The 15,950-nt window shown below is 36.7% G+C and overlaps 2 protein-coding genes across 3 annotated transcripts in view; one reads left to right on the forward strand and one right to left on the reverse strand.

Annotated features, from left to right (window-relative positions):
* Positions 1-1,724, reverse strand: part of LOC111327381 (uncharacterized) — an 18,273-nt gene extending 16,549 nt beyond the window's left edge. The window contains exon 1 of the mRNA XM_022931542.2: positions 1,456-1,724. Coding sequence (XP_022787277.1) covers positions 1,456-1,581 — 126 coding nt within the window. The 5' untranslated portion in view covers positions 1,582-1,724. The remainder of the gene's footprint in view (positions 1-1,455) is intronic.
* A 261-nt stretch (positions 1,725-1,985) lies between these two features.
* On the forward strand, positions 1,986-15,727 carry LOC111327427 (ATP-binding cassette sub-family B member 6). 2 transcript variants are annotated; one of them, XM_088740129.1, is made up of 20 exons: positions 1,986-2,142; positions 3,510-4,356; positions 4,833-4,918; positions 6,331-6,422; positions 6,522-6,723; positions 7,110-7,199; positions 8,113-8,234; positions 8,372-8,481; positions 9,095-9,160; positions 9,320-9,445; positions 10,676-10,752; positions 10,959-11,022; positions 11,254-11,339; positions 11,711-11,873; positions 12,206-12,279; positions 12,543-12,643; positions 13,418-13,530; positions 13,622-13,716; positions 14,592-14,660; positions 14,798-15,727. In XM_088740129.1, exons 2-20 carry the CDS (start codon positions 3,541-3,543, stop codon positions 14,922-14,924), a joined length of 2,679 nt encoding a protein of 892 aa, XP_088596255.1. In that variant the 5' UTR covers positions 1,986-2,142; positions 3,510-3,540; the 3' UTR covers positions 14,925-15,727. The 2 variants fall into 2 exon arrangements, with proteins under 2 accessions (XP_088596255.1, XP_088596256.1); XM_088740130.1 differs by having other exon boundaries at positions 2,019-2,241.
* The last annotated feature ends 223 nt before the right edge of the window (positions 15,728-15,950 follow it).

The raw sequence follows: 15,950 nt of genomic DNA on the forward strand, positions 1-15,950 counted from the left end.
TTTATATGGTTTTTAAATGAAGGAGCCTGGGAAAAAAAATGAAATAAAAACTTGGTGATATTGAACTCTGTCTTGTTGTCAGTAACTGTTAACTTAAATTAGTCAAATGACATTCACATGTCTATAGCAGCCCTATGTAAATTAATCGTGTGAAAAACATTTCTTTATAGCACATTTGCAACTTAACCATTAACATAAACAACTCTTTCAAAGGAAAACCCTCTAGGTTTAGTTGATAACTTAAAAAAAAAAAAAAACGAAACATGTCTTTCTGGATATTGCTTTTGTGCTGATTATCAACTGTTCACAATATTATCATAATTGACTCCTTGATGCTTTAGTCTGTAGGAAATGTGATTAGTATTGTATTACTTCCATAATCTAATATAAGAAAATCAGGCAATTTATTGAGAAAGAAAAGGTAAAAAATGCATATAAAATCCTTAAATGATTCTGAAACATTGTCAAAAAACCTGCTACATAAAAATTTGAATTGTTAAGACATCTGTCTATTGAAAGGTAATTAGAAGATTTTATTTCACAACTGGGCAAAAGAAAACACAGTAATCAAATTAACAAATAGTCATTAAAGATATGGTTATGAATAAAAAGCAACAAAAACACAAAAATAGCCTGATTTCTCGTTATCTACCTTTTGATTGACGCTTTCACTATTTATTTTCAAATTACTGCAATGAAATTTCAACTTTAGTGGTCTGCAAGATATCACTGCGCACATATACAGCGGTATCACTAAATCAAACGTTGGAACGAGGGTACTTGTGATATTCCAGCAACAGAATACATTTTTTAAAGGACAACAGGCGCTAAGAAAAAACACTGAACCGTACAAAAACAATCATTGACATAATTAACCACAACCAACGCGTTTAGACAGTTCAAAAATAAACTTGTGGAAAAATCGCTTCGCCGGAACGCCCCATTGAAACATGTAAATTTTAAAGTTAAAGGTTAATCGTGCTTGTCCTTCTGATTTCGGGATCTGGTTAAATCACTTTAAGGAAAGAAAAACAGTTTGCCAAACAGGCGGTGCGATCTCCTGAGATACTTGTAAACATGTAATGCGCTCAAGTAAATTCAAGGCGGTATATTGAACTCTGAAACGTCCTGGTATAAATTTCAAAACATTCAAAGACATTAAGATCTTATCTCCTCAAATACAGCCAGAAAACCAACAAAGAGTCCACTGTTTTCTTAACCTTCGACAAATATTAGCTCTTCTGGAACATTCCTTTCAAAACTGGACCATAAATAAAGAATACTTTGAAACTTTACTGGCGGAAATGCAGCCATATATTCTCTGATCTGCATTAACTCGACAACGAATCATTTCAGGCACAAACTAAAACATCGACCGAAATCGTGTCAATAATGGTAGCAGTCACTGCTCTTGCCATTGTAGGTTGGTATTAACTAATATATCATAAAACTTACATGCAAATTGAAAGAGAGATCGCTGCCATCGAGCAGAACGATGACATAGTCCAATGTATGTTTATCCTTTTTCTCTTCTTTGTCTTTCCCAAACCGTCTTCGAAATCTTCTGCTTAATCTGTACATGGTAGGTGCTGAAAAGTTACTTGCTTTTCTTTTAATAAAGAAAACACGGCTTTCCAACCGGCTTCTTCAAAATAAAACCGTCAATTCATTTCATCTTTTATTACAGAATGATACATGCAAATTCGTTGCATTCTTTCGATTCCAAAATGCGCGAGCCTGCGATTTTTGGACTCGGCATGAAGATCGTTTTATGATCGGTAGAGTCGTCGAGGTTCATCGGCACTATTCGTGTAACAGTCTAATTACACAGAACCGCTTTCTCCCTAGTTTGTGTTTAACATATGCCTACCTTAACTTGTCTGAAATTTTCAACTAAAAGAAATTGAAATTGTTTTACCCACTGCTGTATTAATGTATTAATGAACCACCCGATTTCCCGACGGGTCCCCTGAGAGGCTGGTCGACAGACTCGTGAGCCCTTCAGTACGCCTGGTTGCATAATAGCGGACGCATCATGATACAGTAAACAGTAAACCTCTCGGTGAGCCAATGTCACAATATTGCATGGTAGACTACTTGTGACTTTGCAGGGACCTAAAAGAGGTTCAAGTTTTAGACCAGGTAACCTCTGTTGTCTTCGTAATTGTAGTGAGTCGAAAAGGAGATTTCTTCAATGTCTTTTTAGTTACGAGTATGTGCACAAAACCTGACAAAACTCATGTAAGTGACTTGGCAAAAAATAGTTTATTTGTTGTTTGATGCAGTAGGATTTAAAGTCAGATAAATACTATAGCAAAGAAATAAATCTGCTCGTGTATTGTGACATAAACAACAGACAATTCATTGTGGAATTCATGAGAATACAGACTTGTAGATGTATGTTCATCCTTCCTGCAAGAGGATATTAGAAATTAACTAAAATGTACCGTGGCCGGTATTACTTATGCCATCTTCAATCAATGAGTAACTGAACGTGAGTAATAGAGAATATGACAGACAAGTTGATGAATAAAATATTTACAGTATGATGTACTACAAAAGCGGGTAGCGTGACAACAAACATGAAGTTAAAGGTGTGAACTAAACTGCTAGAAAAGTGTTAAAATGCTGTAATTGTTTGTTAAGTTCAGGTTTGATCTTATTTAGATTAAAAGCTTCTTTGAGTGTTAAATCAATTGAGTTGTTGGCAGAATCCAGAATACTAAAGCAAGAAAGAGAGTATTTGTTCTTACAAGAAGGAGATGTGTTAAAATGCTTAAAAATATGCGAGTTTTTATCGCTTTTCCTGTGCTCCTTTATCCTAGTAGAGAAGTGGCGAATAGTTTCGCCAATATAACGGGAATTACATCCCGCACAAGAAAATTGATAAACTACCATGGATTTTAGAGCATCAGGTGTACGATCTTTAACACTCACATTTATTACACTTATTACATCATACTGTAAATATTTTATTTATCTACTTGTCTGTTATATAATTACTCACGTTCAGTTACTCATTGATTGAAGATGGCATAAGCATGCCGAAACATGTCGCTAAAAAAGTTATATATTTCTTACAATATTTATCCTACTTGCTACTACTACGACCAGATGTAAATTTGTTAAACCAAGGAAAATTAGCCATACTGGTGTGGGAAATCTGAACTGAACTCAGTAATGTAATATTAGCGTATGGTGCTTTGATTTGCATTTATGTCCAGATTTTCCATGTGATTACTTACTAAGAACACAACAAACATTGTGCACATAGTTTAAGAGTCATTGATTAGATTTCATTGTTTCTCTTCAACACCTGAGGACTCAGAGAGGGGATAAAGCTATAATTATGTATTCACAGGCTAATTTATGACCTGATGATGTGTGTAAACAAGTTATGTTCTGTTTTCATCTCACATTGGTTTATTGACCAGGAAAAATATCCAACTTTTCGGCCACTGGAATCAGAACAATACTTCATGCCATATTATCTGATGTTGTCTCAACAGGTAGACAAAAATCAGACTGATTATAGCCACAATGGCCATTTGCTCTTTTTACTGTGATTTCAATGAAACTTTGTTAAGTCTTGTGTCTAAAGACACTGGTCTACCAAGATGCATCATGGGAACCATTCCACCAGCTGTTCTGCTTCTGTTGATGTTACTACTTAGTTTGGTTGAGTTGTTCAAGAAGGGAAGGTTGCAGACTGATAACAAAGGGAGAACTTTATTGCCTGATTTAGAATCAAATTCTGTGGAGGAAATTATCAGAGCACCAAGAAAATCCTGTAACTGCAAAAAGCTTTGCAGATGCTACAAGAAACATTATGAACTGAACAGTGGTTCTATTCAGGCAATAACAAACCCTGCAGAATTTGTTCATGGAGATAATCGCACATCATTTTTGTACACTTTACAACAGTTCTTGCACATTTGTCTTGTATTTGTACCTATAACGGACCTTATAGTCAAAGGAGCCATAGAACCCCAGAGAATTCAAGGCTATATCATGTTCATGGATGTTGCCATGTTCTTAACCTGGATCTTAGCCTTCATAGTTCTTCGGTCCCAAAGTGCAAGATATTTCAATGCTCATGTCAGTAGACATTCAGTAGGTCTCTTGCTGTTTTGGTCTCTGGCATTTGTTGTTGAGAATTTGTCTTTCATGTCATGGAACAATCCTCATTGGTGGTTTCAAAGAAGTACAAGAATCAAAAAGGCTGAATTTGGTTTGTTTATATCACGTTATGTTCTTAAGTTGTTCATCTTTCTTCTTGGATTGAAAGGACCTGGTCTTTATAAACCACTAAAAGTTCCCGTCGAGGAAGAAAAAAAGTTTCTGGAAGGATCAACGGTAATACAAGTTTTTGCAAGTGATCTCATTTTTCCTTTTGAATTGTTTTTAAAACAAGCATGCTTGGCCTGTAGTTCATTTCATTCTGTGCTTTTAAAACAGTGAGAAACTAATATAGGTAGCTCTTACTTTTGCAAAAAAAAAAAAAAAAATAGGTGAACAGCAACTTCTATGCCAAGGGGTGTTACTGCACCTGGCTTTGAAAAGTTAACTTCAGTGGGAAATCTTCAAAGAACACTAGTATATGTGTAAATTTATGGTGGTTCCCTCAGTCAAAAAAGGACATCAGATTTACATAAAATAGGGTTGTATGAGTCAAAGAAGTAAATAAGATTCATTCAAGGAGACCTATAAGTGTAAATTTTCAAACATTACAAAAATTCATGTTTTAAAACATTTACATAGATGAATTTGTAGATAGTAATTAGATTAGAGCACCAAGTTTGCTTAAGAGCTATTAATTTATCTTTCTATAGGCATTAGACCGTAGAGGGGAGTCAGCTTTTAAAGGTATCTGGAAGAAAACAAAGTTATTGTGGCCCTTCTTATGGCCTTCTGACAGGTAAAAGAAAAGGTTACTAAACATAAAACAAACTAGGTTCATTGATATGGCTTGACCCCTTCATTCTTTGGAGTAGCTAAGAAGTAATTTCTCTTTAAAATGTCACCTTGATATTAAGTAGACAGGTGACAAGAATAAAGCAAAAAAAAAAAAGTTACTGAAAGGTAATATGATACAACACCAATTCCTACAGGAAAGTTATTGAGATTTTGGGAGTGAAAGGGTTTATTGCTGTTGATTTTTAAGCAACTTTCAATGTTCAGAACAGGAAACAAAGAGTTGCTGTTGATGCCATTGTTACGGATTATTTAAATATCAATAGGGGTGTCCCTCAGGGGACAGTTTTAGGTCCTATACTATTTTCTATTATGGTCAACAATATTAAGGCCATTCTACCAAATCAGAATTTACTTGTGAAATATGCTGATGATTTAACATTAAGTATTCCAGTAAAAGCGCGGGCTAACAACGGCAATTCAGCAGCTGAGGAGGTCCGATCGATCGTCACATGGACATCTGCTAGCCATATGCAACTAAACTTCAAGAAAACGCGGGAGATGCTTCTTAGAGGCAAATCCACTAAGGCCTTACCTGCTCCTCTGGTTTCTATAGAGCGTAAACCATGTCTGAAGTTGTTGGGTGTAACTTTTCAATCTGATCCGCTGGGATTTACATTTTGATAATATTATATCGAAAGCCAGTAGTCATCTGTACATCTTACGTGTTTGTAAATTCTATGGACTGCCGCTGGATCATCTTCATCTTCTTTTTATCAGTCTTATTCTACCTATATTTACATATGCTGTAGAAGTATGGGGCTGCGCGTATTATCATAAGTATCTGAGTCGCATAGAGAGGCTGTTCAAGAGAGCTTTTAAGCTTGGCTACTGTAAAGAGCTTTTTTCGATTGAAAATATTATTCTTCTAAAAGATAAGAAGTTGTGGGCCAAGATCACCGACAGCGATTTTACAACAGCTTTAGATGACCTTTTGCCACCAGAGTGACCAATGGTTACGCTACGTAAGAGGCGCCATAATTATATTCTCCCACTTGTCAGAACTGAACGTTTCAAGAGGACTTTTGTTTATAGATGTTTGTTCTCTTATTAGTTAGTCAGTTAGTAATTTAGGTAGTTCATTAGTTTTATACTTGCTGAGTTCATATCATTGTAACTAAACACGTTTGTTTTTTTAGAGTGCTTAATAAAGACTTTTAATTATTATTATTATGTTCTTGCTGACAGATAGAGATGTTTTGGTCGCCAGGTGGCTTCAGTTTAATTGTTGTTGATTTTTAAGCAGTGTTCTTACTGACAGACAGAGCTGATTTGGTCACCAGGTGGCTTCAGTTTAATTGTTTTTTATTTTTAAGCAATGTTCTTACTGACAGATAGAGATGTTTTGGTCACCAGGTGGCTTCAGTTTAAGGTTGTCCTGTGTTTCTGTATTCTTGGAGCTGGAAGAGCTGGCAATGTTCTTGTTCCATATATGTACAAAATTATAGGTATGTGGACTGCATGGAAGGTATTATTTATTTGTCTACTTTTCCTTACTGGGTCAGGTTTATCTCAGTGTTTCTTCTTTTTCTGGGTCATATTTTCAGTAAACCGTCTCACACCTGGTAAGGAGGCAAGGATAACAGATCCATGGCACTTGATCTTGATCTATGTAGCATTGAGGTTTTTACAAGGAGGTGGTACTGGTGGTATTGGTTTGTTGAATAACATCAAATCCTTTCTGTGGATAAAGATTCAACAGTTTACCAGCAGGACTCTACAAGTGCAGCTCTTTGCTCATCTACACAGGTCAGAATATCAACATATTTTGGCTAGCTACAGCACTCCCAAACCAGGAGAAATCTGCTGTCATTGAACTGCTTATTTTAGTGCAGTTTTAACTTTAAAACAACTTTCTTTTCCTTTAAAGTTTCTCCATTTTTCTGCACATGACAATCTTATTTTCCTGCTCCCTGATTTGTGACAGTTTTCTTTTTGCTAGTAATCTATAAAATATGTTTCAATGTATATGGTGAAGTAGGTTTGAAAATGTACTAGAATTCAAATTAGCAATGAGACTATTCATTAGTCCTTGAATCCAAGGTACAATATAAGTGGTTCACCCTTTAAAGGATGAAATGTTAAAGTTTCTTTTTTAGTATATTCACTGGTTCTTATGGTTTTAAATCTTACAGCCTATCACTCAACTGGCATCTAAACCGTAAAACTGGTGAAGTGATCAGAATGGTGGATAGAGGAGCAAACAGTATTTACAATCTGTTAAAGTATGATTTTCACTGTCATTCTTGAACAATTACCTGATTATATCAATTTCATCAATGAATGTGATGGCAAGAAAATGAATGAACTCTTTTAGTCCCAAGATTTGATTGTTTTCTTCCCCTCTGGCTGCTACACATCACCTTTTAAATGAGTAGTGAGAATTTGCTGTTACATCAAGATAACACTTCCACCTGATAAGTTCGAGTGTTCTCATATTGTTTCCTGCGTAATGTACCGATATTATAGGGAGAAGCTACATAATAATTACTTGTAGTAGTTAAAGGGTTAATATTCAGCTGTTATTCCATATAGCATACATAAATCTGGAGAATTTTATATTTTGAGTGTTGCATCAAATGCAACTAAAACATACTTTAGGCAACCTGTTAGTCAGAAGTTCATTACAAATTATTGACCAACCTAGAACTTTCAAATGCCCTTGTGCAAAACTTGTCCTTTCATTTGGAGGGTTGAAAAAATATCAGGACCCAAATAATTCATTGAGATTAGTTATGACTTCACGTGCACCTCTGCCAATGTCATCTGTATAGGGTAACTAGTACTTTTTGCAGAAAAGATATATTTGTACATTAATAAAACAGGACGACATTTAGGTGAGAGAACACATTTGCAACATAGAAAGGAGTGACAAGGATGCATCCAAACCAGTTGCGAGACACTTGTATCTCCCAAATCATTCTAAGCAGTGCATGTCAGTCTGTGGCTTTTCTCTATATTTAGGCTTTTTGGAAAGCCACAAAACTCTAGAACAAAAATTTATCTTTCAATCAATGCTTTTCATTCAACTTATTTATTTTTATCATCTCAGTTGATAAAACCAAACTTATAATGATTAATAAAGCTTTGACTGAGATGATGTTTGGGTTGTTTGTATTTTTTTTTTCCATTTTCTAGCTATCTCCTGTTTACCATTCTTCCCACCTTTGCTGATATTGGAGTGGCTGTTGTTTACTTCATTGTTGCTTTCAATGGCTGGTTTGGACTGTTGATTTTCATAACTATGGCTTTGTACATTGGTGAGATGATATTGAAAAATAAAAAATGAATTAAGCTCTGAAATATAATTTACTCTTCCATCCACTGTATTTCAATACATGCCAGCTTATTATTGAATGCACTTATTATTGTGTTTACAAACCTTTTTTACTTTCAGCCACAACAATTCTTATCACTGAGTGGCGAACAAAGTATCGACGTGAGATGAATGAAAAAGATAATGCAGCCAAAGCAAAAGCTGTTGACTCTTTATTGAACTTTGAAACTGTAAGTAGTAACTACACCCTTGAAAAAGTAAATTCTTGTCAATAAAACAATGCAATGAGATGTTAAGAATAGGCCATTTTACAGTTCTGCGCTTGGTTGCCAAGCCTTTGATTTGGAGTGAGACTGAAGGTGACCTCGTTGTGATAGAGACCAGCATCTATTTAGCATGATAACAAATTAATTTACATTTGAAAAGCAGCAACGTCTGTATCATAACAAGGTCACCCTTAGCCTCACTCCCATTCAAAGGCTTGGCAACCAAGCATGCAACTGTAAAGTGGACTATTTGTGATTTAAAGCAACTTTCATGTTAAAGCCTGGAATGAATTATAGTGACAACTTTTCTAGGGTTTTGTGAGAATATTCCATTAGATCACTACATTTTTGTGCAAGATTGCATTGACACTTTATGTGCAGCTGGGTAATAAAAATGGGGACCGTGGAAGTGTCATGAAAGCCTGTTGAATGGTGGCAAGTAGTTGCAAACTAGCATTGCATTTAGGAAAGGTCACTGGCAGTACATCTTAGTCATGTCATGTGACAGAAGCTAGAAGAAGCTCTGATGGTTTGGGCCACAGGCAGGGAGATCACATTTCCTCTTCTATTTTACCAGGTGAAATATTACAGTGGAGAAGAGTATGAAGTAGAAAGACTGGACATGGCTATTCAGGACTACCAGGTAAAAACATAATTCAACTTTTAAGTCTTCAAGTTGTGGTTTCTGTTCTGGTCATTTCATATTTTTTGCAAAGGCAAAATAATAAAATATCTGAGAATCAGTTGTTTATACACGGGTATGATAGCCATTTACATATTCTGTGTGTAATTTGTATCATAGAAGTGTGAGTGGGACACCTTTGCCTCCCTTGCTATTCTGAACACAGCACAAAATTCTGTAATCACTGCTGGTCTATTGGCTGGGACACTCTACTGTGCCAAGTTAGTGGTTGATGGACAGCTTGGGGTATGTCAGATGACCAAACCTCTGATTTTCATTTATTCGCAGTCATTGATTCATGACTTCATGGGTTTATTACAAACCAACATAATGACTAGGGGCCCGTTTCTTGAAAGTCCCCTTAATTTTACAGACCTGTAAAGCTGTTCTGTTTCCATTCAAGATGAGGATTTCAAAAGTTTTTAAAATGATACAATAAAACTATCAGCTAAAGAAACAAAAATGACTAGTTTGGGCGCCAGAACCCGCTTTCCTATCCTTTAAATTTTGATTTTAAATCATGGCTTTGGGTCCATTAAGTTACCCGGACTTTCGAGAAACAGGCCCCTGCTCCCAGTTGGCTTGTTAGCTCAGTTAGTAAAGCACTGCATTTGTATCACAGAGGTCATGGGTTCAAATCCTGTACTGACCTGAACTTTTTATTTATTTATTTATTTATTTTTTAGGCCTTATTTTTGCTACTGCGTAAGGAATGTTCACCAATAGGAAGATAGCTTTCATATTCATTACTGCAGAGATCGCTTTCATATTTATTTGACCAAACCTTTTATAGCTCTTAGCACAATATACCTGCTGGAATTTTAACGTTAAAAATGTGAAGACAGACAGTTACTTAGAAGTCAGAAATAATTTATTGCAACATCAGTGTTTGACTTCAGTTTTGTCCACCAACTGATGTCTTAAGCTTACCAAACCTAAGCTCAATTTTGTGCACAAATTACCTGACAAAACAGCTCAGAATTGTCACATTTCTCTGTAGGTTGGGGTCTTTGTGTTATTTGTAACATACACACTTCAGCTCTATGTGCCTCTCAATTATTTTGGCACATTTCTCTGTAGGTTGGGGACTTTATGTTACTTGTTACATACACACTTCAGCTTTATGTGCCTCAATTATTTTGGCACATTTCTCTGTAGGTTGGGGACTTTGTGTTATTTGTTACATACACACTTCAGCTTTATGTGCCTCAATTATTTTGGCACATTTCTCTGTAGGTTGGGGACTTTGTGTTATTTGTTACATACACACTTCAGCTTTATGTGCCTCTCAATTATTTTGGCACATTTCTCTGTAGGTTGGGGACTTTGTGTTATTTGTTACATACACACTTCAGCTTTATGTGCCTCTCAATTATTTTGGCACATTTCTCTGTAGGTTGGGGACTTTGTGTTATTTGTTACATACACACTTCATATTTATGTGCCTCTCAATTATTTTGGGATATTTCTCTGTAGGTTGGGGACTTTGTGTTATTTGTTACATACACACTTCAGCTTTATGTGCCTCTCAATTATTTTGGAACTTACTACAGGTGAGTAAAGAGACTAAACCAACTGGTGAAGAATGCAGAATGGAATAAGCAGGCTAGAAACGCAAACTAGAAGAATTTTTCTAAAACAGAGCTGGAGGATACTTTCATAACTCCACGAAAATTATTTGGGGAGGAAGGCTTTTTTATTCATTTGTTGTTCATTTGGGTTACTGGACTTAATCAGAGCTTGTACTTTTTAACTTCAGAATGATTCAGCAGTCATTTATTGACATGGAAAACATGTTTGATCTCTTTCAACAGAAAAGACAGGTAACATACTATGAGTTGTGTCTTTATCATTCGTTATTTGAAACTTCGTTTAGTTTGGATCCGTTCCATTTGAATACAGGGCGATTCTGCTAACCAGGTGTAACTAAAGGAAAGTGGCCACACCTCTTATGCTCTTGCATCGCGTTTTTTTGTGGGAGAAACTGTTAAATTTGCATCTGCTTCTGATAATTAGAAGCGATAATGGTGAACTCTACGATGTTGTCTTCACAGGTACTAGACGAACCGCATGCCCCTGATTTACGAGTACCTAGTGGCCTGATCGAGTTTCGGCGTGTCAACTTTTTCTATAATCCAGAGTAAGTATGCTTTAAAAAAATATACTGCAAATGGTAAGTAAGAGGAACGAGGAGCAACATGGAACAGCTGAAGTAGATTTGTACCTGATTCATGATGTCAAATATACCATTCTCCTGTAGTGTTTGGCAAGACTGTGAAACGTTTTGTTACTCGTACCTATTTTTCCCTTCTCGATCTGTCAGCGAGTATGGGGTACGGTAAGGAAGTAGTATTAATAAGATTTGCGGGTGGACATCTTTGGTCTACAGGCGAAATCAAAGGCTACCTTACATAAGTGTTCTCACCAACCTTTCCTCGTACTTATTAACATGCTTGAGACAGAAATGCTTTGCAAAGTGGTGACTTAAGTTTTTTTTTTTTTTAATCACAGAAAACAAATTCTGAAGGATGTGTCTTTCACTGTGTATCCTGGTCAGACTTTGGCACTTGTTGGTCCGTCTGGGAGTGGAAAAAGTACCATTATACGACTTCTCTATCGCTTCTATGATCTGGAGTCTGGATCGATCTCTATTGATGGACAAAACATCGCAAAGGTCACTTATGTTATATCTTGCATCAGCTGTGAACAGCTCGTTTGGCTGGCTCATATCTGAGATTCTAAATCTACCCTTTTCTTTGATTCTGTACCGTAGATGCTGTAATAACGGCTTAATCCGTTTCGCGTCTCCAAATTGATCGGCGCCGCGCGAACTCTGCCAGTTTTTGTTTGTTTGTTTTTTTTTTTTTTTCGCGTAAACTGGAGAAAGGGATTTTCTCGAAATCTATCTGAAATTTAAGGGCGTCAGACAAACATCAGGGGACCTCGAGTAATCCATTCACTCACACTTAATGAAAATATCTCTGTTATTTTCTTTGTTTTCACCAGGTCACTCAGAAGTCTCTCCGCAAGGCTATAGGAGTGGTTCCTCAGGACACCGTCCTATTTAACAACGATATAAGGTTGTGGATAATGTTACAGGAATGACAAGATGGGAGGGGGGGACTGGAGGAGGGGGGTCGTAGAAGCTTATCATTAACTATAAGAATAACATTAATGGAACAAAATAACTGTAGATTTTATGATCTTTCTCTCGCTTATACAAGTATTTAGTGTCCAAGTGAATTGTGATTTCACAAAAACTCAGTTTTCCAAACTTGTAGCTTGGATAGTAATTTCCAGAAATTTTTATCTTACAAACGTCTTTCCATGTGTTCTCTGTCAGGTTCAACATTCGATATGGCAGAATAACCGCATCTGAAACGGAGGTAGAGGAGGCCGCGGCAGCGGCCGACATGCATGACAGGATTTTAACTTTCCCCAATGGTGGGTGTTGGATCACTACATAAGCAAACTGTAACATTAGTTCTATCACTTTATTTAGTGTGTTTATTTAGTGTCTTTATGTGGGTGTGTATTTTCAAGACAACCTCAAGTGGAACACTCACGTTACTGAGACGATTAAAAAGGCCGCTAAGCGCCTTTACTTTTTAACTCAGTTAAAGCGAGCTAAGGTACCATCAACAGAATTAGTAAATTTTTATGTTGCTTGTATTCAATCTGTCTTACTTTATGGATGTCAGGTCTACCATTATAGTCTCCCCAATTATTTGAGCTTAAGTTTAGAGTGTGCCCAAAAGAGAGCCTTGAAAATTATATACGGTTATGATAATCATTATATAGAAGTGCTTCAGATGGCAGAGCTGAAAACCCTAAGGGATCGGAGAGAAGACCTTTGCTTAAAATTCTTTAACAACATCGTCTCCAATCCCTTGGATTGTTTGTACCACTTACTGCCTTTCGATAACCGAGATCAACTTATGGAGTTACGACGACGCAGACCATTTAGAGTTTCCTTTAAAACAAATCGGTTCAGAGATACTTTCATTCCAGCAAGCGCGAGACATTTTAACTAACATTTATTACAATTGTATATGTAAATTAGTTCCCTTTTAGGTTTGATTTTATTGTATAGTTCTATTACATAATTTGTACACCTATGCAATTCAGCTTCCAGCTGCTATTAAGGTATTCTTCTCAATAAACGTCTATCTACCTGTCTAAACGTCTAACTTTACTTAACAACAATCCTTTTGTCAGGTTATCAAACAGTCGTTGGTGAGCGCGGACTCAAACTGAGCGGAGGAGAGAAACAGCGTGTAGCGATAGCAAGAACACTGCTGAAGAACCCACCAATTGTTCTCCTGGATGAGGTAGTTAACTTCTTTGCTGCTTTAAGTCGTTTTCCTCTCTTAACATCTCAAAAAAACTCGCTCATTTGTAGTTTGTTTTGCCCTATTCCAGGCAACTTCAGCGTTAGACACACAGACAGAACGTAACATTCAGGCCTCACTTAACAGAATGTGTGTCAACAGAACTACCATTGTAGTTGCCCACAGGTAAACAAAGCGATAACATTGTGTGTACGCGCTGTTCTTTTCAATTTTCTCCTCCTAGATTTAGCCAATAATAATAATAAATAATAATAATAATAATAATAATAATAATAATAATAATAATATCATTTTTATTTCCGGTTACATGATCAGTCTCGGCTGTTCTGTGACCTTCGTCTTCAGTCTTGTCAATCTTTCTTTGTAACTTGGTTTTATTAATACAATAGGCCTTTTGCAGCTAGAGGTCACGTACTTAGATACCGCATAGCAACGCCATACTGGAGAGCAAGCACTCCAGTGATCTCAGACAGTATAGAGGTCACAGAGGTCTGCATTCAAACAAAGAATACAGCGGATAACAGGTCAAAAGGTATCCCAATTCGAGAAATCCAGTAAGAAGTAATCAACAGCTTCCCCAGAGTGTATCAGCAGCAAAATCACACCAAAATTCGTTTTTCGCTGATACACTCCAAGGAAGCTGTTGATTAAAACTTACAAGATTTCTCGAATTGGGATATCCTTTAACTTGTTATCCGCTGTATTCTTTGTTTCAATGCAGACCTCTGTGATCTCTATTTTGTCTGAGATCACTGGAGTGCTTGCTCTCCAGTATGGCGTTGCTATGCGGTATCTAAGCACGTGATCTCTAACTGCAAAAGGCCTATTGATGACGTTACTAGCGTCAGTCTTTCATCAGAGTGAATTTCAAACTGAATTAAACGCGAACAAGTACAGTGTATTATCCAGAGTTGCAACTGGATTACACATGTTTTTATGGTTAATAGGAAAAAAGAAAAAGATCTGCAAACTACTGTGGAATACCCTCTCGCAATGTTTCAGGCTGGAAAATAGTTTGACAGCTTTTCTCAATTCTTTAGATTGTCCACGATTGTAAACGCCGATCAGATTCTTGTTGTGCGCGAGGGCGAAATTGTCGAAAGAGGAAGGTAATGGCGGCCCCTTTTTCTAGTTTTGCTTTTTTCGTCGAATTTGTTTTTGGCTGCTACATGTGCGACAGAGAAACCTGCAATATAACTCACCTTGATACTGTTCATTTTTCCTTTGTTGTTCCTATTAATGGTAGGCACGAGGAGTTGATTTCAGAAGGCGGTGCGTATGCAAACATGTGGCTCCAGCAACAGAAAGCAGAAGAAAAGGAAACCCATAACAGCAATACAGACAGCGTGGAAGAAGAGAGCGAGCCATTATGAACGTAGAATTAAAATAAGAAAAATTGTCTCAAGACCCTTTCCCAATGAAAGGGTAAACTATGGCGGAAATAAATGAACAAAGTTGATGATACAGCACCAATGCTGGTGGAATACTTGTGCCATGTTGCACCTATACTCTTCTAATGCTTGCACATCGCCAAAGCTGTTTTTAAAATGATAGTTGTAAGTATATAGTAACATATTTATTTGTGAGCTTCAAGATTGTACAACTGCACACTCTTTTAAAGACAATATCTTCATTTCCTCGGATTTAAAGTTGCTACCCGAATCAGGGTAGCAATCTTGTTATCAGGAAACCTAAAAGTCTTTTTCAAATGTAAATAAGGGTCTTTTTTAAATATGGGGTGTCAGATTTATTCTGCCGAATATAACAGACAACTCTGAGATGATAATACTTAATGACTCGAGGAAACCATAATATAATCATCCAATGGTCATAGCGCGCCTTCCTGTTATATAAGTGACAGTTACAGTTATTCACTGATAGCCATCAAGTACATGCATCGTGTATCTGTTGTTGTAACCTTATCTTAACAATTGTTAGGAAATACGAGTAACGTCACCATGTAAACAGGACAATGGAATTTGAGCACTGCGGCCGTCAACTTAGCCGAATTGCTTTGGTTTCGGCCTCTTTCTTTGTCGAGAACTTTTACCAGTTTGCCAGTCAAACAGATACAATAATTTCCCCGTTTGCCAAACCAAGGAGGTCGGCCTGAGGAGGCCCACCCCCCGATGGCTGTTCTTTTAGTGTAATGCTAGAAATAAAAAGAAGAGAAACCGCTGAGACTAATTTCTTTCTCGTGACGCTAGGCGACTTCTAGTGATCATTGTTTTGACACTAAGTGGCTGCACCCTAAAACTTCTTTGCTTTATGCCTGGACTTCAGAAATTTACTTTCCTACAAACTTAAGTTTCAGCGATTCGTTCTCCCGTTCCTTCTTTCATATTTTGACTTGATTTATAGGAAAAAGGAAACATAATCGGAAAATTTCATTTTTTTCG

Source organism: Stylophora pistillata, chromosome 12 (assembly GCF_964205215.1).
Source record: "Stylophora pistillata chromosome 12, jaStyPist1.2, whole genome shotgun sequence".
In the NCBI taxonomy this organism is placed as follows: domain Eukaryota; kingdom Metazoa; phylum Cnidaria; class Anthozoa; order Scleractinia; family Pocilloporidae; genus Stylophora; species Stylophora pistillata.

Coding starts and splice junctions, on each gene's coding strand:
- LOC111327427 (XM_088740129.1), top strand. CDS start 3,541: ATGGCCATTTGCTCTTTTTACTGTGATTTCAATGAAACTTTGTTAAGT. Junction 9,446..10,675: donor TGGTTGATGGACAGCTTGGG/GTATGTCAGATG, acceptor ATTTCTCTGTAG/GTTGGGGACTTTGTGTTATT. Junction 10,753..10,958: donor TATTTTGGAACTTACTACAG/GTGAGTAAAGAG, acceptor TTTTAACTTCAG/AATGATTCAGCAGTCATTTA.